The sequence below is a fragment of the Ornithorhynchus anatinus genome, chromosome 5 (assembly GCF_004115215.2).
Source record: "Ornithorhynchus anatinus isolate Pmale09 chromosome 5, mOrnAna1.pri.v4, whole genome shotgun sequence".
Lineage (NCBI taxonomy): Eukaryota > Metazoa > Chordata > Mammalia > Monotremata > Ornithorhynchidae > Ornithorhynchus > Ornithorhynchus anatinus.
In genome coordinates, this window is record NC_041732.1 from 100,844,502 (window position 1) to 100,860,990 (window position 16,489).

A 16,489-nucleotide genomic window follows, 5' to 3' on the forward strand; every position below is an offset into this window, starting at 1 on the left:
CATCTGTAAAATGGGGATTACGACTGTGAGACCCACGCGGGACAACCTGATTACCTTGTATCTACCCCAGGGCTTAGAACAGTGCTTGGCACATAGTAAGCGCTTAACAAATACCACCATTATTAGTATTGAGCACTTATTGTGTGCGGAGCACTATATTGAGAGGGTACAATACAACAGACACACAAGAGTTTACACTTGAAGCAGCGTGGCTCAGTGGAAAGAGCCTGGGATTCGGAGTCAGAGGTCATGAGTTCGACTCCCAGCTCTGCCAAGTGGGCTCAGCTGTGTGACTGTGGGCAAGTCACTTCACTTCTCTGTGCCTCAGTTACCTCATCTGTAAAATGGGGATTAACTGTGAGCCTCACGTGGGACAACCTGATTACCCTGCATCGACCCCAGCGCTTAGAACAGTGCTCTGCACATAGTAAGCGCTTAACAGATACCAACATTATTATTATTACACTTCTTTGAAGTCAAAACTCTCCCCTGCGTCTCGACCAACCACCCTGTCCTTACAGAAGAGTCGATAAACATTGGTTTACTGACAGTCCATCACTCCTCCCCCCCTTCAAAACCCTCCTACAATCATATTTCCTCCAAGAGGCCTTCACAGACTAATCAACCGCCGTACTGAGGGGCAAAGTACGACACAACAGAGTTGGCAGCCACGATCCCCAGCCTCAAAGAGTTTACAGTCGATGGGGGAAGGGCTCCGCATCTCAAAATGCACGGAAAAGTCCCAAACTGAACCATCCAATGACGGCGAAGACGTGAGGCACGAAGGAAGACGTTCCCACAGTCATATTTGAGGGGCTTCTCTCCATTAGGCTCGTTACGGGCAGGGAACACGTCCGCTAATTCTGCTGTCCTGTACTCTCCCGAGCGCAGAAGCGGTGTGGCTTAGGGGTAAGACCCCGGGCTTGGGAGTTCATTCATTCGTTCAATAGTATTTACTGAGCGCTTACTATGTGCAGAGCACTGTACTAAGCGCTTGGAATGGACAACAGTCAGAGTCAGAGGTTACTGGGTTCTAATCCCGGCTCCGCCACTTATGGGCTGTGTGATTCCGGGCAAGTCTCTTCCCTTCTCTGCACCTCAGTTCCCTCATCTGTGAAATGGGGATTAAGACTCGAACCTCACGACCGACCATATTTACACCAGACTACTTGTTTTGCTTTGTTCTGCTTGGCTGTCTGTCCATCCCCATTCTTTCATTCGCTGAGAAGCAGCGTGGCTCAGTGGAAAGAGCCCGGGCTCGGGAGTCAGAGGTCGTGGGTTCTAATCCCGGCTCTGCCTCTTATCAGCTGTGTGACTTTGGGCAAGTCGCTTCACTTCTCTGGGTCTCAATTACCTCATCTGTAAAATGAGGATTGACTGTAAGTCCTGTGCGGGACAAGCTGATTAGCTTGTGTCTACCTCACTGTTTAGAACGCTGCTCGGCACACAGTAAGTGCTTAACAAATGTCATCATTATTATTATTCTTCATTCGTATTTACGGAGTGCTTACTGTGTGCAGAGCACTGTACTAAGCACTTGGAAAGTATAGTTCAGCAACAAATAGAGACACTCCCTGCCCACAGCGGGCTCAGCGACGGGCGAAGACGGATATCAAAGCAAGTGAACAGGCATCGATATAAACAGAATTATAACAACAATGGTATTTGTTAAGCACTTACTATGTGCCAAGCACTGTTCTAAGCACTGAGGTGAATAGAAGATAATCGGGTTGTCCCATGTGGGGCTCAGAGTCTTAATCCCCATTTTCCAGAGGAGATAACTGAGGCACAGAAAGTGAAGTGACCTGCCCGAAGTCACACAGCTGACAAGTGGCAGAGCCGAGATTAGAACCCACGACCTCTGACTGCCAAGCCCGTGCTCTGGCCACTAAGCCACGCTGCTTCTCTATTACAGATATATACAAGTCATTAATAAAATAAATAGAATAATAAATCTGTACGTATATACACAAGTGCTGTGGGGCGGGGAGGAGCAGAGAGGGGGAGTGGGGGTGACGGGGAGGGGTGGGGGGAGCAGAGGAAAAGGGAGGTGCTTACAGTCCACAGGAAGATTTCCCAATCAGGCTAACGACAGAGATACGATGAAAATTTCGACGGTGACGAGAGTGGAGTTATTTGTTGATCGCCTATTTTGTGCCGAGCGCCGTACTAGGCGCTGGGGTGGATGCAAGCAAATCGGGTGGGCCGCAGAGCCCAAACAGTAGTGATTTCTGGGAATTAAAACCCTAGCAAACAATCGCTCTGACACCATATTAAGACGGACGACCTCCAGCTTCCTGCTCCGCTTCCTCTGACTAGGGGGTGACTGTCATTTCTTTAATCGGCGGTAAAAGACCGAGAAACCTGGGCGGCTTTAGGATCCGGTGGAGGCTGAGTGGGGTCCAGGCAGTCAGTCATTCGGTCGGTCTTACTTACTGAGTGCTTACTGTGTGCAGAGCACTGGACTAAGCGCTTGGAAGAATACAAGAGAACAACATAACAGACACACTCCCTGCCCTCAAGGAGCTCACAGTCTACAAGGGGAGAGAGAAAGACAATAAAAGAAATAAATGACAGCTATGCCCTCTTAAAGTAAGTGACTCCGGGGGCTTTTTCGGCCAGGATTTAGGGCTGAAAACCCCCGGTGACATCGCAACAGGGTAATCGGAATAATTTCATGAGCAACTGACTGTAGGGCTAGAGAATTATATGTATGTACATTCACATACCCACATATGGGGTAGACGTGAGCATCCCCACCGTCTCCACGTAGGAGAGACCCCTAACCCATTCATTCATTCAATAGTATTTATTGAGCGCTTACTATGTGCAGAGCACTGGACTAAGCGCTTGGAATGAACAAGTCGGCAACAGACAGAGACGGTCCCTGCCGTCTGACGGGCTCACGGTCTGATCGGGGGAGACGGACGGACGAGAAGGATGGCCATAAATAGAGTCGAGGGGAAGAACGTCTCGTAAAAACAATGGCAACCCTCACGGCCAACTTTTTCCACCCTTCTGGCTTGGACTAATATATCCTTCTCTAGGTCTCTAAGAAAGCAGCGTGGCCTAATGGCTAGAGCACGGGCCTGAGCTCTAATCCCGGCTCCGCCACTTGTCTGCTGTGTGAACCTGGGTGAGTCATTTCCCTGCTCTGGGCCTCAGTGACCTCTTCTGTAAAATGGGGACTAAAACCGGGGGCCCCACGAGGGACAGGGACTGTGTCCAACCTGAATGGTTTGTATCTACCCCAGGACTTGGAAAAGTGCTCGACACGTAGTAAGCGCTCACCAGATACCATCGTGATTAGGTCTGCTGCATTGGTCGCCACCTGGAATGTTATTTTATGCACGTGTGCTACAGACATACGGCTGTTGGGGGAGGTTCTTCGATCAGCTTTCTGCTCTATCACTTGTTTTGGAACGGCACAGCATAGTGGAGAGGGCACGGGCCTGAGAGTCGGAAGGTCATGGGTTCTAATCTCGGCTCCGCCGCCTGTCTGCTGTGTGACCGTGGGCAGGTCGCTTCACTTCTCTGGGTCTCAGTTACCTCATCTGTCAAATGGGGTTTGGGACCCTGAGCCCCACAAGGGACGGGGTCTGTGTTCATCTCGATTTGCCGGTATCCACCCCAGTGCTTAGTACAGTGCCTGTCACATAGCGAACACTTAATACCTTCATCCTTATTATTATAATTGGACTTTTTTAAATTTATCCATGCTTTTCCCTTGCCGGGTGATGGAAATTAAAATATCCAAAGATTAGCGTGCTAAGGGGGTAGCTGGTTGACACTGATTTTCGTCAATCTTGGCCGTACAAGTAATTACTCTTCGGGTTTGCATCCCCCTTTTGGAAATGGCCATTTGACAGTTGCCCGCTTGCTTTACTGGAATCTACAATGCTCCGCAAAAGAGGTGGGCGTCTAACAAATATTATGACTAGAGTGAGAAGCTGTCAACTCAGATCACACACTCTGGAAGTGCCTAGTGTTTTATGTTTCTAATTCTGTTTTTCATTTCAGTGGCCTTCTTGGGAATTTCATCACATTTTAGGAATAACAACACTGTAATCACTTCTCATTCCACAACTCCGATAGATCGTTGTTGAAGAATTAGGGCACGCGCTTCCCACGACTCACATCTGACGCGTTACAAGGTAAACTGGAGCGAGTGGGAAGCAGCACAGCCTAACGGACGGAACGCGGGCCTGGCAGTCAGAGGATCTGGGTTCTAATCCCAGCTCTGCTACTTGTCTGCTGGGTGACCTTGGGCAGGTGATGACGATGGTATTTGTTAAGCGCTTACTATGTGCCAAGCGCCGTTCTAAGCCCTGGGTAGATACAAGGTTATCTGGTTGTCCCACGTGGGGCTCACAGTCTGAATCCCCATTTTACAGATGAGGGAACTGAGGCACAGAGAAGTGAAGTGACTTGCCCGGAGTCACACAGCTGACAAGCGGCGGAGCCGGGATTAGAACCCGCGACCTCTGACTCCCAAGCCCGGGCTCTTTCCACTGAGCCACGCCGCTTCTCTAATCACTTCACTTCTCCGAGCCTCCGTTTTCTCAACCGTCAAACAGGTTCGACACCGTTCTCCCTCCTATTTACGTTGTGAGCTCCATATGGGACAAGGACTGTGTTGATGAACCTGTGGAATTTATTAAGCATTTACTTATGCGCAGAACACTGCACTAAGCACTTGGGAGGGTACAAAAGAGTTGGTGTCTTACCTGATTAACCTGGGGGGTGGAGAATAAGCATGGCTTAGTAGAAAGAGCCCGGGCATGGGAGTCAGAGGTCGCGGGTTCTAATCCCAGCTCCGCCACCTGTCAGCTGTGTGACCTTGGGCTAATCACTTAATTTCTCTGTGCCTCAATAATAATAATAATGTTGGTATTTGTTAAGCGCTTACTATGTGCCGAGCACTGTTCTAAGCGCTGGGATAGACACGGGAATCGGGTTGTCCCATGTGGGGCTCACAGTCTTAGTCCCCATTTTACAGATGAGGGAACTGAGGCACAGAGAAGTTAAGTGACTTGCCCACAGTCACACAGTTGACAAGTGGCCGAGCCGGGATTCGAACTCATGACCTCTGAATCCAAAGCCCATGCTCTTGCCACTGAGCCATGCTGCTTCTCAGTTACCTCATCTGTCAAATGGGGATGAAGACTGTGAGCCCCACCTGGGACAACCTGATTACCTTGTATCTCCCCCAGCACTTGGAACAGTGCTTGGCACATAGTAAGCCCTTAACAAATACCAACATTATTATTTTTATTATTACTATTATCGTGTCCATCCCAGGTCTTAGAACAGTGCTTGACGCGTAGTAAACGCTTAACAAATACCATTAAAAAAAGTGGAGATGCAGTATAAGAAGGAACAGCTGTGGCACAGTGGAGAGAGCACAGGCCTGGGAGTCAAAAGGTCATGGGTTCTAATCCTGGCTCTGCCCCTTTTCCGCTGTGTGAGCTTGGGCAAGTCATTTCACTTCTCTGGGCCTCGGTTACCTCATCTGGAAAACGGGGATTGAGGCCGCGAGCCCCATGTGGGCCAGGGACTACTTCCAAGCCGATTTGCTTGTATCCACCCCAGTGCTTAGAACAGTGCCCGTCACACCCCCGATTCCTTCTCCTGGATCAATGGACGACTCTATCGTTCTTTGGAGTGGGATCTTAACGGACCTGGACACGGAGTGTTAGAGTGACGTGTCCGGGGAGAATGAAAAGATTCACACATGAAGAGAGTTCTCAAATTTTCTAATGTTGTTATTGTTGAATAACCTCAAGAGTGTCGTACCGCTATGCCGTTGTAGCAGAGGATGACATTCTAAACCAAATACTCCCATTCTACTTAGATAAAATTAGGAAACTAGAGGTCAAAAAGTCTATTTGGGGAATCGAAAGCAAAAAAGGGAAACAAAACTTGACTGTTTAAACGACCACAAAAAAGACTGCGTACAAAAGACTGTCGAGTCGGTTTTTAATCTTCAAAGAAACAAATCATAAAATTTGATTTGGAATGTTGCCTTTGAATACAGGACTTGTGACCTCGGGTAAGTCCGGTAAATCGTCGGCAGAGTGTGCTTTCTGGTCTATTAAACACAGTACCTCCTTGACAGGAATAGCGCAACGAGAGAGACAACATATGTAAAAATCCTCCAAGAGCCTTAAAAATCTACTCCATACAAATTCTAAGTTGAAAAGAGGAGAATGAGAGAGCTCAGAGGTAGCTTCCCGCACCGTGTCCTATCTGCTCTCCTCACCTATTTCCTCCCTGGCTCACTCCCTTCACTCCTTCCAAGCAGATTGCTCGACTATCCTTGCTCTTGACTCTACCTGCCTCCTCTCCCTCCCACCGTTCCCCCCAGCCTTGACCGCCTCCCCTTCCCTAATCTGAAAAGGTCACAGCCCTCCTTAAGCCGTCTCCCTCTAATAATAATAATAATAATGTCGGCATTTGTTAAACGCTTACTATGTGCCGAGTACTGTTCTACGCGCTGGGGGAGATACAAGGTAATCAGGTTGTCCCACGTGGGGCTCACAGTCTTCATCCCCATTTTACAGATGAGGCGTCTGAGGCACTGAGAAGTGAAGTGACTTGCCCAAAGTCACACAGTTGACAGTTGGCGGAGCCGGATTAGAACCCATTACCTCTGTCTCCTAAACCGTGCTCTTTCCACTGAGCCACGCTGCTTCTCTAAGGCATTTGTTAAGCGCTGACTATGAGCAAAGCACTCTTCTAAGTGCTGGGGAGGATACAAGGTGATCAGGTTGTCCCATGTGGGACTGACACTCTTAATGCCCATTTTACAGTTGAGGTAACTGAGGCCCAGAGATGTGAAGTGACTTGCCCAAAGTCACACCGCTGACAAGCGGCAGAGCCATGAAATGGGGATTTAAATACCCTGCATAGATACCCGTGTAAGACAAGATCTGAATTCAGCCTGATTAACCCAGTGATTAGAACTGTGCTTGACACATAACAAGTGCTTATTAATAATAATAATGGTGTTATTTCTTAAGCACTTACTATGTGCCAAGCACTCTACCAAACACTGGGGTGGATACAAGCAGATCGGTTGGACACAGTCCCCGTCCCTCTTGAGGCTCACAGTCTTAATCCCCATTTTCCAGATGAGGGAACTGAGGTCCAGAGAAGTGAAGTGACTTGCCCAAGGTCACACAGCAGACAAGTGGCAGAGCCTGATTAGAACCCATGACCTCCTGAGTCCCAAGCCCGGGCTCTAGCCACTGTGCCATGCTGCTTTTCGTGCAGCATGCAGCTGTAAATTCAACTGCCTGTAGCTCACAATAAAAATAATAATCGTTGTATTTGTTAAGTGCTTATTATGTGCCAGACACTGTTCTAAGCGCTGGGGGGAGATACATAACCGAGCTGGACACAGTCCCTGTCCTTCATAGGGCTCAGAGTCTAAGTAGGAGGGAGAACAGGTATTAAATCCCCATTCTGCAGTTGAGGAAGCTGAGGCCCAGAGAAGAGAAGTGACTTGCCCAAGATCACCGAGAAGACAAGTGGCGGAGCCGGCGTTAGAACCCAAGTCCTTCTGACTCCCAGGCCCGTGCTCTAGCGCTTAGTACAGTGCTCCGCCCATAGTAAGCGCTCAATAAATACCACTGAATGAACTACTTCTCTACCGTACGGGAATTCCAAAAGGAAAACGCGGCAGAAGGCAAAGGGTGAGAAGAACACTAAAATAAAATAAAAGAATAACTTGGGTTGAGAGACCTTCCTTTTTAAGCTTCCAATTGCAACTGTCCCTCATTCTCATCCGGCAAATTTGTTGCTTCTCAGAACTACCCGGGAACATTTGCTGTTTCAGAATGAAGCTACATTTCAAATCCAATCAAATCAAACATTTAAGCAGTTTGCCTTTATTCCCAATAATCTGTCTTCCTCTAGAACCCAAATAGCTACGGTGGAGATGGCGGTAGTAATAATGGTAATTAAAATAATTGTGGTATTTAAGCGCTTACTATACGCCAAACACCGCACTAAGCCCTGGGGTGGAGCCCAGCAAATCCCGCTGGACCCAGTCCCTGTCCTCTGTAGGCCTCGCAGTCTCCATCCCCATTTTGCAGATGAGGTCACTGAGGCCCAGAGAAGTGAAGCGATCCGCCCGAGGTCACACGGCAGACGGGGGGGGGGGGGGGGCCCGAGCCGGGATTAGAACCCGTGACCTTCCGACTCCCAGGCTCGGGCTCTACCCACTACCCTTAGTGGGAATATATCGGGCACCCAGTGAGGGCAATGCCACGGGACCAAAAAACAAAAATCCCCATCCACACAAAACCTCAATATTTCCTTTCGAAGGCTTCGAGGAGGATCAGATACGAGAGCGAACTTTGCTTTTCAGCGACTGCTTGTAACATCGATTTAACGATAATCAGTGTAGAGAAGCCACTCCAGGGCAGGCAAAAATCTCAACTAGTACATAGGTCTGGGAGTCGGAACCCCACGGGTCCTCGTCCCGGCTCCGCCGCTTGTCTGCCGGGTGACCTCGGGCCGGTCACTTCTCTGGGCCTCGGTTTCCCCCCTCTGTAAAATGAGGTTGGAGACTGTGAGCCCACGTGGGACAGGGGCTGTGTCCGACCCGCTCCGCTTGGGTCCGTCCCGGCGCTCGGAACAGAGCCTGGCTCACAGTAAGCGCTCGACGAACACCACAATCGTTATCATTATCACGATTATCACCGACGACAAATAATGCCGAGTTCCTAACCGGGCGGCCCCGCCCGCTGTCAACACCGACGCCTTTCGCCGCTAGATTCCGGACCCACATCAAGCACCTGTGCCCCTGGGCCTACGGCAGCACACACCATAAATAGGATTTTCCAGCCAATCGGTCCAGTGCTCTGCCCACGGTAAGTGCCCGACAGATACGACCGAACAGGGGCATTTGGTATTTTTTGACGACTGTCCCTCCGCCGCGTACCGACCGACGGGGCTAGAAACGGCACTGGAGCGAAAAGGCAGCGGAGCGGTCTACGAAGGCAAGTGAAATGAAACCATCCCCCCCACCCCCACCCCCGAATCCCCGGCTGGAGCCTTAAGGAGCCATGTCTGGGTGTGTGTCCCCTATAGGCGGGTGCAGGGATGCTGGGGGGTGTGTGTGGGTGTGTGGGTGTGTGTGTGCGCATGCGTCAGTGTCCCCTATAGGCAGGTGCAGGGATGATGGTATGTGCGCGTGTGTGTGTGTGTGTGTCCCCTATAGGCAGGGCAGGGGTGCTGGTGTGTGTGTGTGTCTGTGCCCCCTATGGGGGGTGCAGGGATGCTGGTGTGTGTATATCTGCGTGTCTGTGTCCCCTATAGGTGGGTGCAGGGATGCTAGTGCGTGTGTGTGTCTGTGTCCGTGTCCCCTATAGGTGGGTGCAGAGATCCTGGGGGGCTGGGGGGGGGGGGTGTGTCAGTGTGTCCTGTCCCCTGCTATAGGCAGGTGCAGGGATGCTGGTGTGTGTGTGTGTGTGTGTGACCTGTCCCCCCCCACAGGCGGGTGCAGGGATGCTGGTGTGTGTGTGTCTGTGCCCCCTATGGGGGGTGCAGGGATGCTGGTGTGTGTATATCTGCGTGTCTGTGTCCCCTATAGGTGGGTGCAGGGATGCTAGTGCGTGCGTGTGTCTGTGTCCGTGTCCCCTATAGGTGGGTGCAGAGATCCTGGGGGGCTGGGGGGGGGGAGGGGTGTCAGTGTGTCCTGTCCCCTGCTATAGGCAGGTGCAGGGATGCTGGTGTGTGTGTGTGTGTGACCTGTCCCCCCCCATAGGCGGGTGCAGGGATGCTGGTGTGTGTGTGTGTGTGTGTCCGGCGTGCAGGCCCCTCCCAAAGGAAGGAGCGGAGCAGAGCAGAGCGTACCGCACCGGGCCCCACCCCCGCCCCCCCACTTCCCATAGCAAAGGCCGCCCCGGGCCCCGACAACGCCAGGCTTCAACTTGCAGCCGCGCCCCCCCCCCCACCCCGGCAGCTCGGCCGTTCGGGGGTTCGGGAGCTTCGGTGGGCACGGGCGGCTCCCCTCCCCCACGCTCGGATGAAGCGCCGGGGGCGGGAGGAGGAGGAAGGAGGAGGAGGAAGAGGAGCGTCCACCCACCAACCCCCGGAAACCCCACCGGCCACCTCACCCATTACACACCTCCTACTCCCTGGCTCTACGGGAGATCCTTTCTCTTTTTTTTTTCTTTTAAAAAAAAAATCCACCTCGCTTTTTTTAACGGTCCTCCCGAAGCGCTTACTCTCTGCCGGACACGGGGCCGAGCGTTGAGGCAGGTAGAAGGTGAGGGGCGGGCATACAAACAAATACACACACACACACAAACACGCACAGACACCCACCCACCCCCAGACAGACACGCAGACACCCTCACACGGGCAGCAGCGAGTTGAGTTCGGGAAGCGAACGGTGCGGCCCGCGGGGACGAGGCACCAACGGGCAGCCAACCTTTCGGTAATAACGGTATCCGTTAAGCGCTTACTATGTGCCAAGCACTGGGATACAAGGCGATCGGGGTGTCCCACGTGGGGCTCCCGGTCCTCAGCCCCATTTTACGGACGAGGGCGCGGAGGCCCAGAGGTGATAAGGGACTCGCTCCGAGTCACCCAGCTGGCGAGCGGGGGGCCGCGGGGTTAGAGGCCATCGCCTCAGACTCCCGCCACTGAGCCCCGCTGTCCGGTGCGCCCCGCTGGCCCGCCCACACTGGCCCGCCCCTGGCCCGTCTGCTCCGTCCTGCCTCCTGCCTGGCACCGCCCCGTCGGGCCTGTGGCCTGTCAGCCCGTCCTGCCGGTCGTCGGCCTGTCCTGCCTGTCAACGGCCTGTCTGTCCTGCCTGTGGTCAGCCTGCCTGTCCTGCCTGTCGTCGGCCTGTCCTGCCCGTGGCCTGTCCGTCATGGGCCTGTCCTGCCTGTGGCCTGTCCGTCCTGCCTGTGGTCAGCCTGCCTGTCCTGCCTGCCATCGGCCTGTCCTAGCTGTGGCCTGTCTGTCCTAGCTGAGGCCTGTCTGTCCTGCCAGTGGTCGGCCTGTCCTGCCCGCGGCCTGTCATCAGCTTGTCCTGCCCGTGGCCTGTCCGTCCTGCCTGTCATCAGCCTGTCCTGCCCGTGGCCTGACTGTCATCAGCCTGTCCTGTCTGTGGCCTGTCTGTCCTGCCTGTCATCGGCTTGTCCGGCCCGTGGCCTGTCTGTCATCGGCCTGTCCCGCCCGTGGCCTGCCTGTCATCGGCTTGTCCTGCCCGTGGCCTGTCTGTCCTGCCTGTCATCGGCCCGTCCTGCCTGTCGTTGGCTTGTCCTGCCTGTGGCCTTTCTGTGGTGGGCGGGTCCGACCGAGGAGGAAGAGGAGGAGGAGGAGGAAGAGGAGGAGGAGGAGGAGGAGGAAGGCCAGCGACAACCCCCGCCTCTCCCCCAACCGCCATCCACCCCCCCCAGACACCCACCGACCCGGGCGGGGAGGCAGGCAGGGAGGAGCTGGCACGGGGCCGAGTACAAACTGACTACTTGTCTTGTTTTGCTGTCTGTCTGTCTGTCTGTCTCCCCCCTTCTAGACCGTGAGCCCCTTGTTGGGCAGGGATCCTCCCTCTCTGTGGCCCAGTCGGACTTTCCGAGCCGTTAGCACAGTGCTCCGCACATAGTAAGCGCTCAATAAATACCACGGAATGAATGAGGAGGAAAGGTCTGGGGTCGGGAGGAGGAAAGAGACAGAGAAGCTGCGAGAGAGACAGAGACAAAGGCAGAGAGAGACACAGAGGGCAAGAGACAGAGACAAAGAGATATACCCAGAGGGACAGAGACTGAGAGAGAGAGACACTGAGAGAGATAAAGACAGAGAAGGACAGAGAGACATTCTCCGAGAGATAGAGACAGAGACTGAGAGAGAGACCTTTTCCGAGAGACAGAGACAGACATACAGACTGAGAGAGACATTGTCCGAGAGATGGAGACAGAGAGACATACCCAGGGAGACAGAGACACTGAGAGGGAGAGCTTCGCCCAGAGATAGAGGCAGAGAGACATACAGACCGAGAGAGACATACCCAGAGAGATAGAGAGACTGAGAGAGACATTCTCCAAGCGATACAGAGACATACCCAGAGAGATAGAGAGAGACATACCCAAAGAGATAGAGAGACTGAGAGAGACATTCTCCAAGCGATACAGAGAGACATACCCAGAGATATAGAGAAACATTCTCAGAGAGATAGAGAGACAAAGACAGACTGAGAGACATACCCAGAGAGACAGACACAGAGACAGAGAGAAAGGGAGACAGAGAGAGGCAGAGACAGAGCCAGGGAGACAGAGAGGTAGAGATAGAGAGAGACTGAGAGGAAGAGAGACAGCAACCTAGGGAGACAGAGAGGGAGAGACAGAGAGACAAGGAGAGAGACAGAGAGAGGCAGAGAGACAGAGAGAGCACAGAGACAGAGGGAGACAGAGGCTGAGAGAGACGGAGCGAGCGGCGGGGCCGGGGGTCAGGGGTCGAGGGGCTTGGGGGAGGCCGGTAACAATAACAATAACAATAATAATAATAATGATGAGGATGGCATTTGTTAAGCACTTAGAAAGCCAAGCAGATCCATCCCAGCTCCCTGGGATGGAACCGGTTCCTGTGGGGCTCGGGGGGGTTGGGAGGGGAAAGGTCAGAGGTCGAGGGGGGTCAGAGGTCGGGGAAGGAGGGGGGCGTCCAACACATGGTCCTTGATAAGCGCCTACTACTAGAGAAGCAGCGTGGTCCGGGGGCAAGGGCTCGGGGAGGGACCGAAGTCGCGGGTTCTAGTCCCGGCTCCGACACCCGTCTGCTGTGGGACTTGGGGGAGCTCACTTTACTGCTCTGGGCCTCAGTTCCCTCATCTGGAAGATGGGGATGAATAATGACGACACTAATGATGGCAGGTATTTCTGAGGCGCTTGCTCTGTGCAGAGCACTGTTCTCGGCGCTGGCGGGGGGGGTGATCCAAGGTGATCAGGTGGCCCCACGCGGGGCTCCCGGTCTCCATTCCCATTTTCCAGATGAGGTCACTGAGGCCCAGAGAAGTGAAGTGACTTGCCCATCGTCACCCTGCAGACAAGTGGCAGAGCTGGGATTGGAACCCATGACCTCGGACTCCCAAGCCCCTGCTCTTTCCACGGAAAAGGGGGCCCAGGGAAGGCTGTGAGCCCGTCACTGGGCAGGGACCGTCTCTATCTGTTGCCGATTTGTCCATTCCAAGCGCTTAGTCCAGTGCTCTGCACATAGTCAGCGCTCAATAAAGACTGTGAGCCTGTCGCTGGGCAGGGATTGTCTCTGTTACTGATCTGTCCATTCCAAGTGCTTAGTCCAGTGCTCTGCACATAGTAAGCGCTCAATACATACTACTGAATGAACTACTGATCGAATGGAAACGATAGCAATAAGGATGATGGGATTTGTGAAGCGCTTCCTATGTGCCGAGCGCTGTTCTAAGCGCTGGGGGAGATATAGGGTCAGGGGGTGGTCTCACGTGAGGCTCACAGTCTTCATCCCCATTTTCCTGATGAGGTCACTGAGGCACAGAGAAGGGAAGTGACTTGCCCACGGTCACCCAGGAGACAGGTGGCAGAGCCGGGATTCGAACCCACGACCCCTGACTCCCCAGCCCGGGCTCTTTCCACGCAAAAGGGGGCTCGGGGATGGGAAACGATCATAATAATGATGGTATCTATTAAGCGCTTCCTATTCCCGGGGAAGCCGCGTGGCTCAGTGGAAAGAGCCTGGACTTTGGAGTCAGAGGTCCTGGGTTCTAATCCCGGCTCTGCCACTTGTCAGCTGGGTGACTGGGGGCCAGTCACTTCTCTGGGCCTCAGTGACCTCATCTGTAAAATGGGGCTTCAGACTGGGAGCCTCACGGGGGACAACCTGATTCCCCTGTATCTCCCCAGAGCTTAGAACAGTGCTGCGCACATAGTAAGCGCTTCACAAATACCAACAGTGTGGCTCGGCGCAAAGAGCCCGGGCACGGGAGTCAGAGGTCATGGGTTCGAATCCCAACTCTGCCACTTGGCAGCTGTGTGACTGTGGGCAAGTCACTTCACTTCTCTGTGCCTCAGTTCCCTCATCTGGAAAATGGGGATTCAAACTGTGAGCCTCACGGGGGACAACCTGACGACCCTGTTATCTCCCCAGTGCTTAGAACAGTGCTCCGCACAGAGTAAGCGCTTAACAAATACCAACATTATTAAAATGGGGTTTAAGACAGTGAGCTCTGCACGTAGTAAGCGCTTAACAAATCCCAACATTATTAAAATGGGGATTCAGCCTGTGAGCCTCACGAGGGACCACCTGATTCCCCTGTCTCTCCCCGGCGCTTAAAACAGTGCTGCACACGTAGTAAGCGCTTCACAAATCCCAACATTATAAAAATGGGGTTTAAGACAGTGAGCTCTGCACAGAGTAAGCGCTGCACAGATCCCAACATTATAAAAATGGGGATGCAGACTGGGAGCCTCAGTGGGACCACCTGATGACCCTGTCTCTCCCCAGCGCTTAGAACAGTGCTGTGCACGTAGTAAGCGCTGCACAAATCCCAACATTATAAAAATGGGGATGCAGACTGGGAGCCTCATGTGGGACCACCTGATGACCCTGTCTCTCCCCCAGCGCTTAGAACAGTGCTGCGCGCGTAGTAAGCGCTTCACAAATCCCAAGATTAGCGTCATTACGATCACTCCTCGTGGCCGAATTGTCCATTCGCTCAATAAGGAGGAGGGGGTGGAGGCCTGGGGGCCGAGCTCTGTTCTGAGCGCCGGGGGCGAGGCGGGGGCTGACGAGGTCCCACGTGGGGCTGGCTTCGTCCCCATTTTCCAGAGGAGGTCAGCGAGGCCCAGCGAAGCAGCGTGGCTCGGGGGCAAGAGCCCGGGCTGGGTTAGTCCGAGGTCAGGGGTTCAAATCCCGGCTCGGCCATTTGTCAGCTGGGTGCAGTCCCTTCTGGGGCCTCGATGAGCTCCTCTGGAAAATGGGGATGACGAGCGGGAGCCCCCCGGGGTGCTCGGCCCCTAGGAAGCGCTTCGCCCAAACCGACACGGTGGCGCGGCCCCGGTCCTCCTCCTCCTCCTCCTCCTCCTCCTCCCGGACGGCCTCCGGGCTCACCTGGCAGACGCGGCGGCGGAAGGCCCGGTAGTCGGCGGCGTCTCCCAGGTCGAGGGCCCGCTCCCCCGGCTCCGAACGCTCCTCCCGACGGTCGAAGAAGAAAACCGTCCGCCTCCGCGGCCCCGCGGCCATGGCGGGGGGAGGGGAGGGGAGGAGAGGAGAGGGGAGGGGAGGGGAAGGGAGGGGAAGGGAGGGGAGAGGAGGGACCGGGCCGGGCCGGGCCCCGATTCAAACGAGGGGCCCCCACCGCCCCTCAACGTCACTTCCGCGGCCTCCTCGGCCTCCTCCGCCCCGACGGCGGGGTCCCGGGACAGCAGCTCCGCGCCTGCAGCGGACCCGGCCCGGCCCGGCCCAGCCCCGCCGAGCCCAGCCGAGCGGGGCCGAGCCCGGCCGAAGCCGGCCGACGGGAGCCGAGCCCGGCCGAGCGGGCCCGAAGCCGGCCGAGCGGGGCCGAAGCCGGCCCAACCTGTCCCGAACCCGGCCGAGCCCGGCCGAAGCCGGCCGACGGGGGCCGAGCCCGGCCGAGCGGGGCCGAAGCCGGCCCAAGCTGTCCGAACCCGGCCGAGCCCCGCCGAGCGGGACCGAGCCCGGCCGAGCGGAGCCGAGCCCGGCCGAGCGGAGCCGAGCCCGGCCGAGCGGAGCCGAACCCGGCCGACAGGGACCGAGCCCTGCCGAGCGGGGCCGAACGCAGCCGAACCCGGCCCAACGGGTCCCACCCCGGCCCAACTTAGACAGGGGGCCGAGCCGGCGGCGGGGACTGTGGCGCAGGCCCGAGGCGGGCGGGCGGGCGGGCGGGCGGGGGAGGACGGGGCGGGGCCTAGCGGCGAGGGGGCGGGGGCCCGGACGTTGGCCGCCAGTTGGCGGGAAAGGGAGGCGCGCGGACCGCTCGGGCCCCGCCCGCTGACGTCAGGGCCCCGCCCGCTCGGGGGCCGGACCACGCCCCCTGGCGTCCGACGGCGGACCCACATCCCGCCTGGTGGCCCGGCCCACCCAACCCGCCCCCGCGCTGCCTCTTCGGCGCTCACACTGTGCCAAGCGCTCATCTAAGACACGTGGGGGAGGGGGAGGGGGGATTAAGCCCGTCAAAGGGCAGGGACCGTCTCTATCTGTTGCCCATTTGTCCATTCCAAGCGCTTAGTCCAGGGCTCTGCATATAGTCAGCGCTCAATAAAGACTATCGAATGAATGAATGAATACCAGCTATTCCAGGGGCCCAGTCCCTCGTCCCCGTCTTCAGCCCCATTCTCCGGATAATAACGTTGGTTAAGCGCTTACTATGTGCAGAGCACTGTTCTAAGCGCTGGGGGAGATACAGGGGCAGCATCAGGTTGTCCCACGTGAGGTTCCCAGTCTTCATCCCCATTTGACAGATGAGGTCACTGAGGCCCCGAGA

At 55.2% G+C, this 16,489-nt stretch overlaps 1 protein-coding gene across 2 annotated transcripts in view; it reads right to left on the reverse strand.

The window, feature by feature from the left end:
• SMCHD1 (structural maintenance of chromosomes flexible hinge domain containing 1) overlaps nucleotides 1-15,261 on the reverse strand; it is a 131,057-nt gene extending 115,796 nt beyond the window's left edge. For both annotated transcript variants that reach the window (XM_029066197.1, XM_029066198.2), the window contains exon 1: nucleotides 15,097-15,261. In XM_029066197.1, the coding sequence (XP_028922030.1) occupies nucleotides 15,097-15,228 (132 nt within the window). In that variant the 5' untranslated portion in view covers nucleotides 15,229-15,261. The remainder of the gene's footprint in view (nucleotides 1-15,096) is intronic.
• Nucleotides 15,262-16,489: the final 1,228 nt, after the last annotated feature.